This window comes from Camelus bactrianus, chromosome 1, assembly GCF_048773025.1.
Source record: "Camelus bactrianus isolate YW-2024 breed Bactrian camel chromosome 1, ASM4877302v1, whole genome shotgun sequence".
NCBI lineage: Eukaryota > Metazoa > Chordata > Mammalia > Artiodactyla > Camelidae > Camelus > Camelus bactrianus.
Genome location: NC_133539.1, coordinates 40,818,491 through 40,837,040, shown reverse-complemented (window position 1 = coordinate 40,837,040; position 18,550 = coordinate 40,818,491). Strand labels below are relative to the sequence as shown.

Sequence of the window (18,550 nt, the reverse complement as noted above, 5' to 3'; positions counted from 1 at the left end):
ATCTTGGCTAGGACCTAAAACACTACCCTAAAATGCACAATTATGACTTCACATCCAGGCTAAGGATAACAACAAAAATAAGATGCTATTAAAGCTAAAGTTCTTGTCTATAAAGGGTGAGTAAGTCAATGTTTCACTTCTATACTTTCATTTGTGTGCTTATCTTTATTTTTATTTAACTTCTATCCTCATTAGGGATTCTTATTCATTAAAGAATCTGCCAAAAAATGTATACCCAATTAGCCTTTTGAATAAAAAATTACAAATCTTTCTATTAGATTGAACAAATACCATTTAGCATCTTAATGAAGATATCACCCAACAGTTAAAACTATGAAGTTGAGGAAACGAGTATCAGCGTGTGGAAAACATATCAGCCCCCTAGCTGAAATACCTAGCCATAACACACAGCAGACAAAAGGTGAACCTGTTTTGCTCCTTCCTCATCATCAGGAAAATTGCTAGCAACTAACAATGGGTTTTGCCAAATAACAAGCCTCAGAATAGTAAGAGAAGGAAAAAAAGAAAAGAAAAAAAAAAAAAAAAAGGAAAACAACAATGAAGCTTGGTTGTACCTGGCAGGTTTAGTTCTTCTAATTCAATCACTGAGCGATTACTGCTAAAATAGTCCTTCATCAGCTTCTGTAGGTCTTCAGGTGTCCCTGGTTTTGGCTCTGATTTTGCAAGAACATCAGTAATTTTCTTCTAATAAGAAGGAAGAAAAAAATTGGAAGCAGATTTTTTAGAATGGAATTTCACTTAAGATAGGTCGATGCCGCTGGCATTTAAACTGTACACAGGTTTTGGTGATAGCCAGGTGCGAACAGGAGTTCTAATAAACACACTTGAGAAACTTAAATGATACTTCTCGGACATAACTACAGCTTTGAAAAATGAACAAATCATCTAAATGACTCCTTGTAACCCTTGGTCTGTGATTTCTAGAAGAACTAAAATTTCTGCAGGAGTCTCTATAAAAGGGTACTATTTTTCTGTTAAAAGTCAATAAAACTTGTTGCTTGTGGAAACCTCTTTTTAAGCTTTAGACAATTTGTACTCCTGGGAGAGTAGAATTTTGAGAATTTCTTGCCTAACCTGGTTCTTAAGGCATTATGTTTCAGTTTGGATTTCTGGGATTAAAGTAAGAGCTGCATATCTCAGCATAGGAATGCACTAAAGGGGGGACATTTTAGACCTTCTAGTCTCAAGTCTTGGGAGAAACAGTCTTGAATTAGCCCTATGGAAAGCAGAACAGGAAATACTTCACAACAGTTATTTTGATCTGGACTTATTTGTGTAGCATTTACTGAATGCCTGTAATGTACTAGGAACACAGAATCGTTCATTTAACTTTCATCATAAACTTCCCTCCTTATTTCCTTATAATATTTCACCAAAGATCCAGAAAGAAACATTCCCTGCCTCCCACCCCAGCTTTTTTATTCTCCTTCCATACTATCTTCTTTTTATACCACTGCCAAGAATGGTCAAAGTTCTGTCAGATGAATTAACTTTAAAAAATATGTCATCAGTGGGCACATTTTAGCATGACCTCAGCCAAGGCTAAACTATTTAGCTGGAGTTCTGACCTTGAGCCACCAAGAACTTAACACTCCTGAAGGCCATTAGTGTACAAACTATCAAAGAGAAGTTAAAGTCATTTCTTTAAGAACTTGCCAAACCTCAGCCAATTTGGCATCTCTCATCTTCCTATTTGGCCATTTGTGAGCAAAAGAATCATACGCACACACACTCTCATTTTTCTAAAAGCTTGCTGTTAAGTAATTGGTTTGAGTCCATCTTCTTTGCTCTAATCCCAATCATATTTCCTCTGCTGACTTCAGCAGCAGACCCTTCTTGGCAGGGAGAGAATTACACTGCTGTTTTCACAACTGTGGTAGAAGGTCAAAGCCAACCACACTTTCTTCAAGCCTGAGCCATCAGAAAGTTTGTATAGGAGCAACAAAGTTTTCCATATGTTCACAGGCGAGTATTAAAATCAAGGGGAGACTTTTGCTTTAATTTACGGTTCCAAATTAGAGTCAGAAATGCCTTATACTTATACTACCTTCATCTGTTTATTGTTTTCTTTTTATTAATACTCTAAGATATAAGGTTTTAAAACTTGAAATGGGTAAGGAAAGAAGGCTGGTAGATTTCTTTTCTTAGAGACAGAGGGGCCAGAGGACAAGATAGCTCTGGGCCCCTTCTAGAATCAGAAACTTATGTCTGACTTCTAACCACAGTGAAAACACAGAGTGGGTAACAAAGATGTTTGGTGCTCCACAAGACTGAAATAGGAATTAGAAGAATTTATTTTTAGCTCCAACAGAAATACCTATTACTAGTGACCTTAGGAAAGTCACCAAACCTCAAAGAACCTCACAATCTTTGCATCTCTAAAGTGGGGATTACAATAATTGCCTCATCAAAGTATACTATTTAACAATGTGATGGAAACCATGTGGGGCCACATCATTGTAAGAAATTATTATTACCTTTCTCCTCTTCCTGGTTTTGGTGGCATCTTCACTTGTTTCCTTTGGTTTTATCAAGAAACATTCTTTAGGCTATAGGGAAATACAAATGAGAAAACTTTCATCTTAGCATGATGAAGTGTCAACTAAAGATGTGGATGCCAAAGTACCTATTGTCATGCACGTATTCTCCAGAGTATCTTGATAATATTCCATAGACAAAGAGATACTGGAAAATGCACTAAGGGCTATTATGCAGGGGCTGGGCTGAGAGAATTTGTGAGAAAGTACAAATGACTTAAGACTGGAAAATCTTTGAACAAAGGTCAAAATGCGTGAATGAGTGTGTGTATATATATGTTTAAGGTGATGGTACAGGATATTAAAGATTGAAGACAGTGGCTAGATTTGTAAAATACAGGGAGAAATAGATGTGATTAAAATTAAGATGTGGTAAGAAAGTCATTGACTACTATGACTGGTGTTTTCTATGAACCAGCAATGTACAGGCCTGTTTTTCCCAGTCACTCATCTATTATTTTGTTATCCATTCCTCTCCTCTTCTCAAAAAGCATAGAAAATCTAAAGTAGGATAATTTACTTTTGGATATGTTTACTTACATTTTTATAAAACCAGCTGCACCAAATGCCTTCCCTGTAGTGACTATAAAATGAATGTTTCTGCTGATGGTCTGACAAACGTCTCAGCACCACGGCATCCTGAGTAATTGATCCTGCCTGTTGCCTTGACCTCTGAGTACCCTATACAGTTTAGTGCTATTTTTACCCTGTGTGTTTTTTTTAAGTGTAGAAAAACAGGAAATTTGGACTAAGATCTTGATTTATAAAATAGAATGCTTCAGATTCCATATTTATTAATCATAAGCCATTATATAAAATGTTTCCTGTGTTGGATCTTTTATTCAACATTTTCAAACAAGTTGCCAAGTAAGATATAAAATGTAAGTGAAAACTTACTCTGAATTTTTCTTGATTAAGTTTCCATTACAACTAGAGAGTACTCAGTTTAAGCTGGTAAGCTGCTAACTAAGGCAATCTTGTCTCCACTGGCTCCGTTCAAAATGATCACAGATGAAGTTTTCTATTCAAGTTTGCAGACAGCCTGAAGAATAAGAATGCCTATGGCCTGAAGCCAGAGAGATATAATGCTATATAATTTCTTCAAGCCCAGGACCAGCAGTTTCTAGACTCTGTTTCAGTTGTATAGAAGGAGATTCAAAACGCTCAGGACTAAAGTAACATGGGAATCTTGAAATTTCACTCCTCAGTTAAAACAAAAACCTGCAAAGTATAACTGCTTCATAGATAAAGAAAAGAAAGATATTATGACCTCTTTTATTCAGAAAGATAAGATGTCTTGTGGATGCAGATGCATGTTAATTTGATGCCAATTAGAAGCTGGGCCAAGGCCAGTAATATGTCACAGAAGCTGCCAGATGGTCATAAGAGTCCAATTACAGACCAGGCCAACATTCAGCTCATGCTCCTATGGCAAAGGCCTGGATACGATTAGCAGATCCCTGAAGGCATACAGCAATATCTTGTCATCAGTGTCAACGTTTTGGGAAAGGAGATGTAGAAACCTGTTCCATTTTCTTATTTAGCAAATGGGGGTGCTCTCTAAGAGTATGGTTCAATGTGCAAGGTTGTATTTATGCTAGGTTTACAAAGCCAATTAAACACGACTCAAATTAAATGTGAAGATGAGCTCAGCTATAAGGATATGGATTCTCCAATTATGGAAGAAAAAATAAAAACATAATTCTGAATCATGCAAAGGAAAAAAGAAACATGCTTGACGATTGCTTTTGTTAAGATACTATATCAGGTTTACATATTAGGTTCAAATTCTTACATCATCTTAGAGGAAACGCAGTATGAGACTTGTTTTCTGGGAGCAGCCACTTTAGCTGGTTGTGGCAGAGTGCTAATGAAGAAGCAAGTTTAGGGGGGTCAATTTCCATAGAAGTGAGAGGACTTTATGAAGCAATACAAATCCCATAGTACTGAAATTCCTAAACTTTGTCAGCTGCCTTACAAATGCTGATGTTTACCCTCAGAAAGACTAGGTAAGAAGATGAGGAAGACTCAAGGCAGGCCACCCAACCATTTCTAGAAACCAATTCCAACAGTATCTGTCTTTGACAGTTAATAAGTAATGTTATCTCTTTATGTAGCGATTTTAAATATGTACTCTAAATACAGAGTTAAAGATTTAGAAGAATCACACTTGCCCAAAAATATACAAAAAACTTATTAAGCTTTAAATGAAGCAATTAGGGTATGTTTTCAATTTCTTAAAGCATCAAAAATTATATCCTTTAAGAATGATTCTTCTGCTTAAACATGGCAAATCATTCTCAAAACGCCACTAAAATGAAAATAAAGGAAACTAAAAAGGTATTAAGTCTACAAGGCCTAAGAAACCAGGAGAGGATGACAGTAGTAGAGAGATTTCAACAATTTTCTGGAAAATAGAAAGTGGTTGAAATGAAATGGAAGCCATATTTAGGAGACGGAGACAGACAGAGAGAGAGAGAGAGAGAGAGAGAGAGAGAGCGAGAGAGAGAGCGCTGGCACTTGGCTTTTCCCCTGTCGGACTCTGAAAAGGTTCAGAAGTTGGTGGCACAAGGTACTGCAGAGAGGAAAGGGTTTAAAAGAAGGAGACTGGCTGAGGGTTTATATTTAAAATGATTAGCTTCCCTTCCACTCCCATCTGGCTATATTTTCTGCCCAGGCAGTCAAGCAACTATCCTATTGCTGGTTCTTGTCATTTTGCTCTCCTGGAAGAAGACGGGAGGTTTATTCTCTGGAGAGAACAAGAAGATCAAGAAGTCTGGCACTGAAGAGATAGGGAAGTCAGTGGTTGAGGCTCATTTCCTTTTCCTGTCTTTGTTTCAGGATGTCTCAAGCCAGGCTCATGTAGTAACATGTAGGAGATTACTGAATTCTTCTCTAAAGGCTTAAGAGAAATGCCATAAGAGAGGGACATTTGGGGATTCTATAGTAAAAGTTCAGCTTTGTTATCATTATCACTCTACCATGAAGTCTACTAATTAAAAAGCTGCACTTATGCACAAGATTTTCCATAACCTTTTAGTGTGTCTCTTTTTAATATGAATAGACAGCTAAGGTTCATCAGACATCTAAGGAAAGCCTCCAACACAAGAGCAGATAAACAACAAAAAGAAAAAAGAATCCTGAGGAAACAGACACAGTACTTCAAAACAATTACAATTAATATTCTCAGAGAGAGAAAGGAAGAGTTTTGATCCATGAAACAAGAACAGGATGCTATTAAAAAAGAAAAAAAATCAGAAAAATTTTAAACATTAAAACAAATAACAAAGTTGGGGTAAAAATGCAGGAGGAAAGTATGAAGATAACATAGAGGAAATCTCTCAGAAAGATGAAAAATAGTAAGAAAAAAAAAGGTAATAAAATTAGAGAATTACCCCTGAGAGAGTCAACATACCAATAAAAGGTATTATAGAAAAAAAATAGTCATATTAAACAGCAGAGAAGGAGTGATTAAAAAATAATATAAGACAAACTTACCAGGACTGAGGAAACTTAATAGAATATTAAACTCCAAACTGAAAGCCCATGAAGAATATGGTAAAATGAAAAAGAAAAATACCCACACTAAGAAGCATCATTGTGAAATTGTAGAACATCCTGGACAAACAAAAGATTTAACAATTACTAAAAAGAAAAACAATAACATACAAAATACAAAAGTTCGAGGAAAAGAATGGTGGCAGACCTTGCAACAGCAATAATGGATGCTAGAACTCAGTGGAACAATGCCTTCAAAACTATGGGTAAATTTATCTGCAAATTAGTTTTTATACCCAGCCAAACTATCAATCAACTTACGAGGGAAAGTTTTCAGATTTCAGTAAACATTCTCAGATATTTGAGGTCTCAAAAATTTTACTTCCTACCCACAGATACTGAAGGCTCTATTCCAGCATAATTGAGGGCTAAACCAAGAAAGAGGATGATACAGAATTCAGTAAATAGGGACACCAACCCAGGAGAGTATTGAAGGGGCAGTAAAGAGAAGTCCCAATTGCTCATCAGACCTACAGAATAACCAATTCAGAGTGGAATAGGATTATGGAGGTCTGTAGGGAAGAACAAAAACTGATCTATTTGCGCATATGGAAAATATTATTCATGGGCATATGGAAGAGATGTTAGAACATATGGGAGCAATTAACAATAGGAATACAGAAAGCTAGGCAAATGAAGAAAAGAGGTAATTATTAGTGCCATGAAAATAAACAGTTGTATAAGAAAGGAGGGATGATTATAGCTTCTCTTTTTTTTCAGCATTGAACAGTATTTCCATGGGCATAAAAATGAAAGAGTGGTACCTGTTTAACCAAAATGTGATACTGTGTTGGCAGAAGAGGTAGCAATTGGAGAAGCAATAGGGTGTAGACGAAAGGGCTATGTCCTCATCTGCTACCTCAGGAAGTTACTAGATAATATCAGAAAGTGATAAATCAAGAAACAACAGTGTAAACTATATGCAGCAAATAAGGAAAAGAGCTAAAGGCAAGGCTGGTTGCCTCTAAGGAAAGATAGATAAGAGTCGGGAAGCAGACTGCTGTTTTTTCAATAAAAACTTTTAATAGTGTTTGATTATTACTCTGGTAAAAATAAAAAATTTAAATTACCATTTTATAACAAAAACAAGCATGTTCACTGTAAAAATAAAAACAACTTAGAATTGGCTTTTGGGTTTGGTCAAAGGTTATTCAATACATACTCACCAAAATGTCTAAAATTAAAAGACTGATGACTCCAAAAGTTGACAAAAATATAAAGCAAAAACAAAAAACTATCATACACTGAAAGTGGGACAGCAAAAATGGTACAATCATTTTTGAAAAAATTCTAGCAGTTTTTATAAAATTAAATATGATTCAGCAGTTCTATTCCTATGTGTTTACTCAAGAGAAATAAAAATATGTTAACAAAAAGACTTGTATATGAATGTTAATGGTAGATTTATTCATAAAAGGTCCAAATAGGAAATAGCCACAGTATTCATCAAAAGAAGAATGGATAAACAAACTGTGGTATATTTATATAATTATTACTCAGTGTTATGGACTGAACTGTGTCCCCCATAATTCATATGCTGAAGCCCTAATCCCCAATGTATTACATTTGGAGATAGGGCCTTTAAAGAGGTAATTAAGATTAAATGAGGTCATAAGGGCTGGGTCCTAATCCAACAGGACTGGTGTCCTTATAGGAGGAGGACAGGACATTAGGGATATTAATACACAGAGAAAAGACCATGTGAGGACAGTGAAAAGGCAGCTATCTACAGACAAGGAGAGAAGTCTCAGGAGAAACTAAACCCGCTGACACCTTGATCCTGGCCTTCTAGCCTCCAGAACTGTGAACTTATGTTGTTTAAGCCCCCCAGTCTGTGGTACTTTGTGATGGCAGCCCTTGCAGACTTAATATACTCTGCAGTTAAACAAACAAACAACAAAAAAGAACCACTATCATCAACATGAATGAATCTAAATAACATTGTGCTGAATTTAAAAAAAAGCCTTAAACAAGAGTCATACCTTATATGATTTCATTTACATGAAATTCTAGAACAGGCAAAACTGATTTTGGGATGAAAAACATCAGAACAGTGGTTGCCTAGGGGCAAGGAGTTTGGAATGGCGATTACCAGGGAGGTGGCATGAAAGCATTCTGGGATGATGGTAATGTTCTTTATCCTGCAGGGTTTTGTGTTACAGAATTATATGAATTTGTCAAAACTCATCGAACTGTACATTTGACATTTGTGCATTTTATGGTATGTTAACTTTACCTCAAAAGGAAAAAAAACCCTTTAAATATTGAACTTTAAAGAATAATATGCATGCTGAAGTATCTGGGAGAAGTATACTGATTTTGCAAATTACTTTGAAATGTGTCAGAAATAAGGTGATTGATGGGTGGATAGTGTGTCTAAACACACTGTTCAAAAATTTTGGACTTTGAGGACACTGAGGGTGAGGGCTTGCAGAAAGTGAGGAAAATCTTACTGGAAAGTGAAAGAAAGGGAGTCCTTGTTATGTAGTGGTAGGAAGCTTAGCAGTACTGTTGTCTGCAGTTACGTGGAAAAGTAGAAAGTATGTCCAATGCTATGGGTAATCTAGTCAAGGAGATTTCCAAATAGTACTGGAGATGTCACCTGATTTCTTCTTGTGGCTTACACAGTAAAATGCAAAATAAGGGAGTTAAATTGAGAGACTGTCAAAGTTAAGGATATGACTGCAAATACATTTGTTAAAACCTCAAAAAGAATAAAGGTGGTACCTCAGGATATGATTCGGTCACATAAGAGCTCTTTAAGGAAATTACAAGGTGTGCCTCACAGATTCTCTCAAACACGACTCTAGGAAGCTTAAGGGGTCTTGTCCTTCAATTATCTCAGCAGAGGCCTAAGTTAGAGAATGGCTTATCTGGAAAAGATTTGTGGGTATGATGTCTGCCTAACATAGTAAACCCCCAGAAGAATTGTAAGAGACGCATAAAATTCTTAAAGGAGTTGTATATTCAGAAACTGAGAGAATCAAAGATGAGCCCTCAGAATTCTACTGTCAAGTAGCAAGCTGAAAGAGCTGCTTAGTTGCAAACATATGTTACCTTTTATCAAAAAAAAGAGGGGGTGATTCAAAAGACAGAAGAACCTAGAGAGCAGAGCCAAGAACCATGAAAGAACCACAAGACCCTAAGCCTTAAGACTTAATCAAGAAACTCCCAACATTTTCCGACTGCTGGGGACCAGTGACTCCTTGTTCCTCCTATTTTATACAAATGTATATATAGGTCATCCTATGCTTGTCTCACCACTCAGTGTTGGGCATGTAGAGGTGAGAAAACTTGTCTCTTGAGTTTCATAGGTTGAGAAGAAATGTCCTCAAAGAGCTGTACTTGGAGTAAACCCAAGGAACCTCAGCTGCACCCAGACCTGGTTTAGACAACGAAATTCTGGGCACCAAGCTCATGCTGTAATGGCATGAGATTTTTGCAAGCCTTGGGAGGGGTGAATATATTCTGAATACGGGAGGGATGTAAATCACTGGGGGCCAGAGAGCAGACTGTGGTACCAGATTCTAGGATAGCTACCAATGATCACTATCTCCTGGTATTCATTCCCTCCTCTTAAATGTGGACTGGATTTACTGATCCACTTCCAGCAGAATATGGCAGAAGTGATGGGATGTCAGTTCTGAGATTAGGTTATAAAAATACTGTGGTTTCAGTCTTGAGTGTTCTTGCTTGCTTCTTCTTTAGTCACATGGCTTGAAGGAAGTCAGTGGCAATGTTGTAAGGCAGTCCTGTGGAGAGGCTCACGTAGTGAGGGACTGAGGCCTGCCAACAGCCACATGAATGAGCTTGCGGGGGGATTCTGCACGGTAGAGCTCCCTGACACCCACCTTACAACTGATGAGAGCTGTAGAGCCAGAGAGACTGAGCTGAACCATGCCTGTGAGGTAACAGAAACTGAGACAAAGAATTTTTTCTGTTTTAAGCTACTAACTTTGGGGGTAATTTGTTGTACAGTGATACATTCATACAATGAAAAACAGAATTGAGACACCTGCATGGAAAGGTAGAAGTAAATCAAAGAGTGGATAGGACACAGTCCTCATTTCTTTTAATCAAGAATAATTTTGAAGATAAAGAGTAGGAGAGAGATGAAATGATCATTGCGAAAGGAAATAGTAAGAAAATACAATAGTGAGAAGGTGAGTAAGTAGGGAAAGGGATAAGTAGCCTTGCTGAAGATTCTTTTCCTATCCAAGGAGATAAACATAAGGCTCACTTAAGTAAAAAGAAGTCCAGTGTGGTCTCTGAGGGGGAGAAGATAGGTCATGGAACTATTGAAAGGCTACTGACATCATGGAGGCATCAATGAAAAGTCACGGATTCCCTCATAAGGGATTATATTCTGGGAACCATAATTACAAAGTCACTAGGGCTGCCTCTGAAATGACTGATGTTGAGGAGGGAAGAGGGTGATGCAATCTCTAGGAGTAGGGAAATTCATCATTTATTTTGGAAGCAGTATCTGGAAAAAAAGAACTGTTGGCAAATCTTTATACTCACATTATTAAGGAGGCCAAGGATGATTATTTAGATGTGAAATGGTTGCTAGAGATGATGTAAAAAACTTTTATAAAGTTATAAATCTGCTGCTTGAAATACTGGACAGATGGGAGGCATGGACTCAGGAAAAGAAATGCGAGGCCCAGTTATGGCAAAGAGGGGAAAGCCATCTAACAGGACAGATCCTCTCGCCTGCTGATTAAAGCCTAAGTGCACATGACAGCTAGCAGCATAATGTCAGGGAGTTCCTATGCAAGCATCAAAGAAACACCCTTAAAGAAGAGCAAAATAACTAAGCAAATCTGAAAAAAATCCAAAACTTAAATATAGCAAAAAATAATTTTTCCCTTCTTTTGGATCCAGGAAAAATATGTAATTACTATTAAAAAACAAATACCTGGTCATATCTGCCAAAGGAGCCATGTGCCCATGCTGTGCTGGGCACTGCAGCAAACCCTGGGCCCTGAGGCACTTACAGACTAACTGGAGACTCAACCTCTGTTTGCATAAACAACTAGAGAAGGAGTCAAGAAAGGACAGTCGGCCTGACAAAAAGGTGGTCCTTGGGGTGGTGAATGAGTTCCAGAGAGAGAAGAGCAGCAGGAAAGAGAGCACAAAGAGCCTGAGGGACCATGTGGCACTGGGGTGGAGGAGGAGAGACTCCCAGCTCTGAATGTTAAGGTGGGGGAACCTTTCAAGGAGGGGCTGGAGGAGGGACAATGTGCCATGTGGCTCCAAGAGGCCTCTGCCAGCAGCAGTGTCGGGGAGCTGGCTCATAGCTGGGCCACAAAGGGTGAGATGGGAAGAGTTATAAGAAGACTGGGATGCTGGTGTAGTTATCTGTTCCTCCTTTTAACAAAGTTAAACCTTCAGGAAAGGTTCTGTGCTAGGTGCTGTGGAGATGCACAGATAAACTGTCCTGGAGGTGTACAGCCCGGTGGGGAGACCAGGGAGCCAGATGCATAACACTCATCTTAGGCAGAGGGGCACAAAGAGATCCCTGTGTGAATTCTCTGGTGGGGGCAATGAGGGTAGGCTTGGAGAAAGGGGTTAGGGCACTATGTCTACCTAGGACTTGGATTCTTTAAAGCCATTTGTTAGTGAGAGAAATCAGAGTAGATGAAGGTGGTTAAAGTAAGCTGTAAAATCTTAACCTTTTCTGATTTCTTTCTTAGCAGAAAAGAGCAACAGCATGTGACCAACAAATTACTAAATGACTTGGTAAATCCAGCTTTCCCAAGTTGAATGAGGAGGACAGGTGGAAAGGGAAGTGGAAGCAGCATCATCCTCAGGGCCTGGTTTACAGGCAGCCCAGTGGGCCAGGACTCCTCGTACCCATCTCTCTGAGCCTCAGGTTCTTTGTAAAATGGGGTCCCCTACCTCATAAGGTGGCTGTGATGGTTGTGGGTCATGGTGCCTTACACACAGCCTGTGATGAATGCTCAATAAATGGGCTTTATTGTTGTCGAAACCTGGGTCGCCGAAAGATAGGTGAATGCTCACGGGAATGGATCTTTCCCTCTTCTTTCTAGGGTTTCCTGCCATTTATCTAACTTGACAGTCGTGGGAAAAGAAGGAAAAGAAAAGCCAAGGAGGAAGGATGTAAAAAATAGATGAAAATTTAGCAAGGCAAAGGCTCTGCCAATAAAAAGAGTAAAGACGTAGGCTTGGGTGAGTTTATTAATGCAAGTTTATTCTTTCACTGAAGAGTCCAGAAAAGGTGAGAAGCAAGAAAGAAGAAAATCAAGGGAAAAAGTAAGGAAAAAGAAAGTTGAAGAATATTTGGAAACAAGTTCTGCAGGTAGGCACCGATTAGAGGCAGAGGTCAAAGAAGGCATGACTATGGTGTGGTCGATGGGGTGAGTTAAGGTAAAATCAAACCCCTCCTTGGTGAAATAAATGATGTTAATCTGTAGGTCTTTAAAAGACTGGTTAAAACTAAAATTGATACAGGGCCTTGGAGCAAGATATTTAATAGCTGGAGAGAAAACTAAGATTGATTACATATTAAATATGTGTCTTTCGGCATTCTTCATTCCACAAGGAAAACATAGTGAATAAAATAAAGAAGACTTCAAGTATATTTCACCGTAATAATGATCACTTCAGTGTACTCTTTGCCAACTACTGTTCAAAGTGCTTACTGAGTGTTAATCATTTAATCCCCACTGCAACTCTATGAAGAAAGTACACTTACTATCCCCATTTTATCAACAAGGAGACTGAGGCACAGAGAGTTTAACTTGTTCAAGGTCTCACAGCTTGTAGGTAACCACTATGCCAGACTGCTTCTCACAATTATCCTGAGCCCAGTCACAAATTTGGGGGAGAGTCACCCTCTAGTGTAATGAGTTAGGGCCACTTACAATAGAGACAAGACCACAAATCATTACTATGAAGAAGATGGTAACTTTGGACTGACAGTAGACAGTCCTTTAAAAATCACACATGGATATCAATGAGGTCTGAGGGACAAATAAAGTGAAAAAGCTGCAAATGGATGTGAGTGGCCAGTAAGATTAAAAAGGCAATAAAAGGTCAGAAGTCCATGAAGCAAAGTTTATCAAATGGCCACTTGTGGTAATGTGAAGGCAGCAAATCCCCAGTGAGAACTGACAGAACAGACCATAACGCTACGTAGACAGGAGGCCCTGGGAGCCTGCTAGCAGCATGGCATGGCACTGGAATCCAGCGTTGGTGTGGGGGTAGTCCTGTATATCTTTATGCTATTTATCTCCTCCTAGGGACTACACCCAAAAGAATAACCTGGGTCTTTGGTGATGTGATGTAAGAATGTACTATGATATGATTATTGTAAAATACATTGAAAAAAATATTAGAGGGAAAAACAGACCTTGCTGTTTCATAATTAATGAAGCATGGCTCTTTCAAAGGCAGAGAAGTTAAAAGCTTCCCTCAAATCCACCAATAATTGATGTTAGGACACAGGGAATGCTGCAGAGGGGTAAGAGAGGCTCATTTCAGAGTCTCCCAGTTGTGACGCTCCCACAGTGACTGTCACCTGTTTGGTTTTCTTTGACAAGGCAGGAACTGGAGCTGTCTCCTGCTGCATCATTTCTGTGTCTCCTCGTCCTTCGCCATCTGATGCTTCTAGGAAATATAAAGTTTAAAAATTAGAAAAAGTGTCTCTCAGTTTGACTTAACATTGTAAAATGATAACTCAATAAAAAAAGTTAAAAAAAGTAACTCCCCCCAATAAGCTATGATGATTAAAAAAAAAAAAAAAGAAAAAGTGTCTCTCTTTTTTTCTTCCTCCCAATGCTGGTGCAATCTTGGTACCACCTTTCTAGAAGGTTCTATCCTTTGACTCATTAATTCCACCTCTAAGGTGGAATTTAAGGAAATTATTCAGAATAAAGACAGAGATTTAAACACCAAGATGGCACTGAGATTTAAACACCAAGATGGCACTGTTACTTATAAAACTGCAAAACTGAAGATTATTCAGCTGTATAGCATTTGAGAGTGTTTAGTTAGGGAACACTCATACTGATTTTAGAGATACTAAACTCCCCATTTTCAGATAAGATAGTTGCTGTTTAGAGGGAGTGAAGCAATTTGCCCCAGGTCACACACCTGGGAACCCAGATCTGTTTAAGCCCAAAGTTCTCCCCACAAGCGATCCTGCCTGCACTGACAGCCAGCCAGCTGTTGACACCTGTGTGTTGGCCCCAGGGGGAATGTTAAGAATTCTGACAAAAGGATTACAGAGCATGAGAAATACTTATTCTGAATTTATGAAATCTTTCAACAATGGAAAAAAATAAATTCTTACTCTAAGAATCAAGAAAGATAAAAGTTTTAACTTCTTTCTTTTTTTCGGTTTATAAAGCTCTTTTAAAGAAACATGGTAACAATAAGTTTTACTTCCCGTAATGCCATATGTCCTTCCAGATTTTGGTGGTTGCTCTTTAAACTCAGTTTTGAATCTTTGAAAGGTTTTACTTATTCCCTTTGAGTTTCTCCATATATCTCAAAGTCAGCCCAAAATATGAATTTGTGAGTAATGTTGGTCAGAATGTTTAGGTACAAATTAACCAGTTTGATAGTCCTGAGCTTTTAAATGTTTGCTTACTGTGATGGTTAATTTTATGTGTCAACTTGATTGGGCCACAGGGTGCCCAGATATTTGGTTAAACATTCTGGATGTCTCTGTGAAGGTGTTTTTGGATGAAGTTAACATTTGAACGGGTAGACTGAATAAAGAAGACTGCCCTCCCTAATGTGGGTGGGACTCATCCAATCAGATGAAGGCCTGAAAAGAACTGAAAGCAAGCCCTCCCCCAAGTAAGAGAATTTTTTCTGCCTTTGGTCTTGAACTAAAATGTTGGCTCCTCTTGGATCTGGAGCCTGCCAACCTTCAAGCTGGAACTATACCATCAGTTCTCCTGGTTCTCAGGTCACTCTGACGAGAACTGGAACTGTAACAATTGGCTCTCCTGGGTCTCCAGTTTGTCGATTCACCCCACAGGTCTTAGGACTCGATGGCCTCCATAACTGCATGAGCCAATTCCATACACACACACACACACACACACACACACATACAGAGACAGAGACAGAGACAGAGACAGAGATCTATCTTCTATTGGTTCTGTTCTTCTGGAGAACCCTAATTGATATACACACTTTTTAACTGTGTAGAAAAAAAGGACTCTACCCAATGAAGTAGTAGCAGGTAGGAGATTAATAGGGCTTTTTAAATGAGTGATTAAGTTGGCATTAGAAGTATTTATAGAACTTCTGCTTCTGGGAAGAGAGTAGTAGTAGTCATATTTTCCCCTATTCCTCCTGCTAAGTACGGCTAAAACATTATATATAAAACAAACATAAGAAGTCCCTGAAAGGTGGAGAGAAGGCAGACTCACAAAGGACTTTGAGGCCCAAGGAACAACACAATGCTGAGCTACCTTGGTTTTCTTTTTGCCTTATTATCTCGGGACTAGGAGCTAAAGAAGCTAGCAACTTGGGAATGCTAGTGAGAGCAGACTAAAAAGCCTCAACAAATGTCTGCCCTATTTAACAAAATGACCAGGAAAGGGGTAGCTTAGCAAGACTAAAAACTTTTAGACAATAACTACTTGACTCCTGCCAAACACAACAGAAAAACTGTGGCCCTGCCTACACCAGCAAAGGCTGAGTGGGGACCCTAGACTTCCCTTTGTCAGGCAGTAATGAGGCACACCAAATCTTCTTCCACCTTCCATCAGGGTGGTATCAGAGATGATCAAGTGGGGATTGAACACCTGAAGGGATTTTCATCCCTGAAGGGTGATAGCAAACCCCTGTTCTCTCCTCCCATCACCACCACCACCACTGCAGTATCAATGGAGACTACATGGTGAGCCTGGACTTCCGCCTCCTCCTGGCAGTAATGAAAGGCACCTCTCCTTCCCCACTAGGATAGTGTCATAGGAAAAGCCCAATAGAGAATCAGGACTTTACATATAGCCCAGGGGTAATGAGGCTACACCCACAGTAGTGGTTTTAGCAACCACTAAGATTTAAAGCTATACAAAGAGAAATACTCAAAAGTACCAAGACAAATCAAAAAAGGATTATAAAAATATTCAAGTAACCCATAGGAAGGCAGGAAAGAGAAACAAAAAACAGCAAACAAATAGAAAAGACAAAATAAAATGGCAGATTAAACCCCAACATATCAACAATTACATTAATGTAAATGATCCAAACACAGTAATCTAGAGATTCACAGAATGGATTAAAAAACATGAGCTAACTATATGCTGTTTACAAGAAACTTACCTCAAAGATAATATAGTTGAAAGTAAAATGATAAAACATAACATATAAACATTGATTTAATAAAAGCAAGAGTGTTTATATAAATATCAGATAAAATAGACTTCAGAGTAAAGAAAACTACCAAAGAAAGAGAAGTACATTATATAATGACAAAAGGGTAAATATGCCAAATAGACATAGCAATCCTGAAAGAATAAGCATCAAAATATGGGAAGGTAAAACTGATAGAAATAGGGGGAGGGTGTAGCTTAGTATAGAACGTATGCTTAGAATGCATGAGGTCCTGGGTTCAATCCCCACTAACTCTATTTTAAAAATGCATAAATAAAAATTGATAGAAATGAAAGAAGAGACAAACCTACAATTATGTTGTAAACTTTACAGTCCACTCAAAACTTGGAAAATGACCAGACAGAAAATCAGCAAGGATACAGAAGAATTGAGTGACACCTTTAACCAGTAGGATCTGGTCAAAATTTGTAGAACATTCCACTCAACAACAGCAGAATACATATTCTTTTCAAGTGTTATGGAAAATGTACCAAGACAGACCACAATCTAGGACATAAAACATCAATAAATTTAAAAGAATCGAAATTGATAAACAGCATGTATTAAAAACCTACAGCAAACATTATACTTAATAATAAAAGACTAAATGCTTTCTCCCTGATTGGGAATAAGGCAAGGATGTCTGCTCTAGTCAGTAGTATTCAACATAGTGCTAGAACTTTTAACCAGTATAATAAGGCAAGAAAAGGAAATAAAAGACATATATATCAGAAAGGAAGAAATCACACTATTCCCATTTACAGATGACATTATTGTTTACATGGAAAATCCCAAGGAATCTAAAAAATAAAAAAAAAACCTTGCTAGAACTAAGAAGTGAGTTTAGCACCATTGCGGAATAAAAGATAAGTATGCAAAAATTAATTTTATTTCTATATATTAACAATGAACATGTAAACACAAAAATTAAAAATACAATACCATTTATAATCACTGAAAAAAAATTACTGAAAAAAATCCCTGAAATACTTAGGTGTAAATTTAACAAAACAAGTATTGGACTTGCATGCTGAAGACTACAAAATACTGATGAAAGAAATCAGAGAAGACCTAAATAAGTGAAGAGATATACTGGGTTCATGCATTAGAAGACTAATCATAGTAAAGATGCCAGCTCTACCCAAATTGATATACTGGTTCAACATAGTTTCTATGAAAATCCCAGTAATATTTTTTCTAGATATATACATATTATTCTAAAATTTATGTAGAATGGCAAAGGAATCAGAAGAGTTACAACAGTTTGAAAAAGAATAATCAAGTGGGAGGAATTAACTTACACAATTTTGAGACATTATATAGCTACAGTAATCAAGAATGTGTGGTATTAGTGTAGAAACAGACACACAGGTAAATGGAACAGAATAAAGACTCAGAAAGAGACCCACACAAATATGCCCAACTGATTTTTGACAAAAGTGCAAAAGCAATTTAATAGAGGATTAGATAACCTTTTCAACAAATAGGAAAAAAATCCATAGGCAAAAAAAATGGATCCTTACTTAAGTTTTACACCTTATTCAATAATTAACTTGAAATGTCTCTGTATTGTTTCTTAGCACTGTATGTGAATCTATAATGATTTCAAAATCTAAAAGTTTGATTAAAAAAAAGTCTTTAAAGGAAATCCATCCTCTTCTTTGGGAGGCCCAATATCCTTACGCTGGAAAAGCCAGCAGGTATGTGGTTGGCTGTGGACCAGACTAGAGCACCATCTTACGGCTGGAGCACCCCTATCATTGCTGTCCTGACCCTGGAGAGACAGAAGGGTGGCTGGATTCGGAGAATCCAGTCAACCAATGGAGGCCATGATAGAGTCTTCAAAAATAAAAGCCCTTAGGCAAGGGCTGCCAGATAAAATACAGGCTACCTCATTAAACTTAACTTTCAGATAAACAGTAAATAATTTTTTAGTATAGGTATGTCCCAATATTGCATGGGGGATATCTGTAGGGTATTAAGAAGTATTCACTGTTTATCTGAAAGTTGAATTTAATAAGGTATGTATTTTTATTTGTTAAATCTGGTGACCCCAATTGGGGAATTCCCTT

The 18,550-nt window shown here is 37.8% G+C and overlaps 1 protein-coding gene across 13 annotated transcripts in view; it reads right to left on the bottom strand.

Annotated features, from left to right (window-relative positions):
- COL8A1 (collagen type VIII alpha 1 chain) overlaps window positions 1-18,550 on the bottom strand; it is a 497,220-nt gene that overhangs the window by 14,761 nt on the left and 463,909 nt on the right. For 10 of the 13 annotated variants that reach the window (XM_074361898.1, XM_045503840.2, XM_010966403.3 and 7 more), the window contains 3 exons: window positions 13,663-13,751; window positions 2,499-2,570; window positions 576-705 (listed from right to left, as the gene is read on the bottom strand). In XM_074361898.1, coding sequence (XP_074217999.1) covers window positions 576-705; window positions 2,499-2,570; window positions 13,663-13,751 — 291 coding nt within the window. The remainder of the gene's footprint in view (window positions 1-575; window positions 706-2,498; window positions 2,571-13,662; window positions 13,752-18,550) is intronic. The other 3 variants (XM_045503835.2, XM_045503837.2, XM_010966402.3) reach the window with 1 other exon arrangement.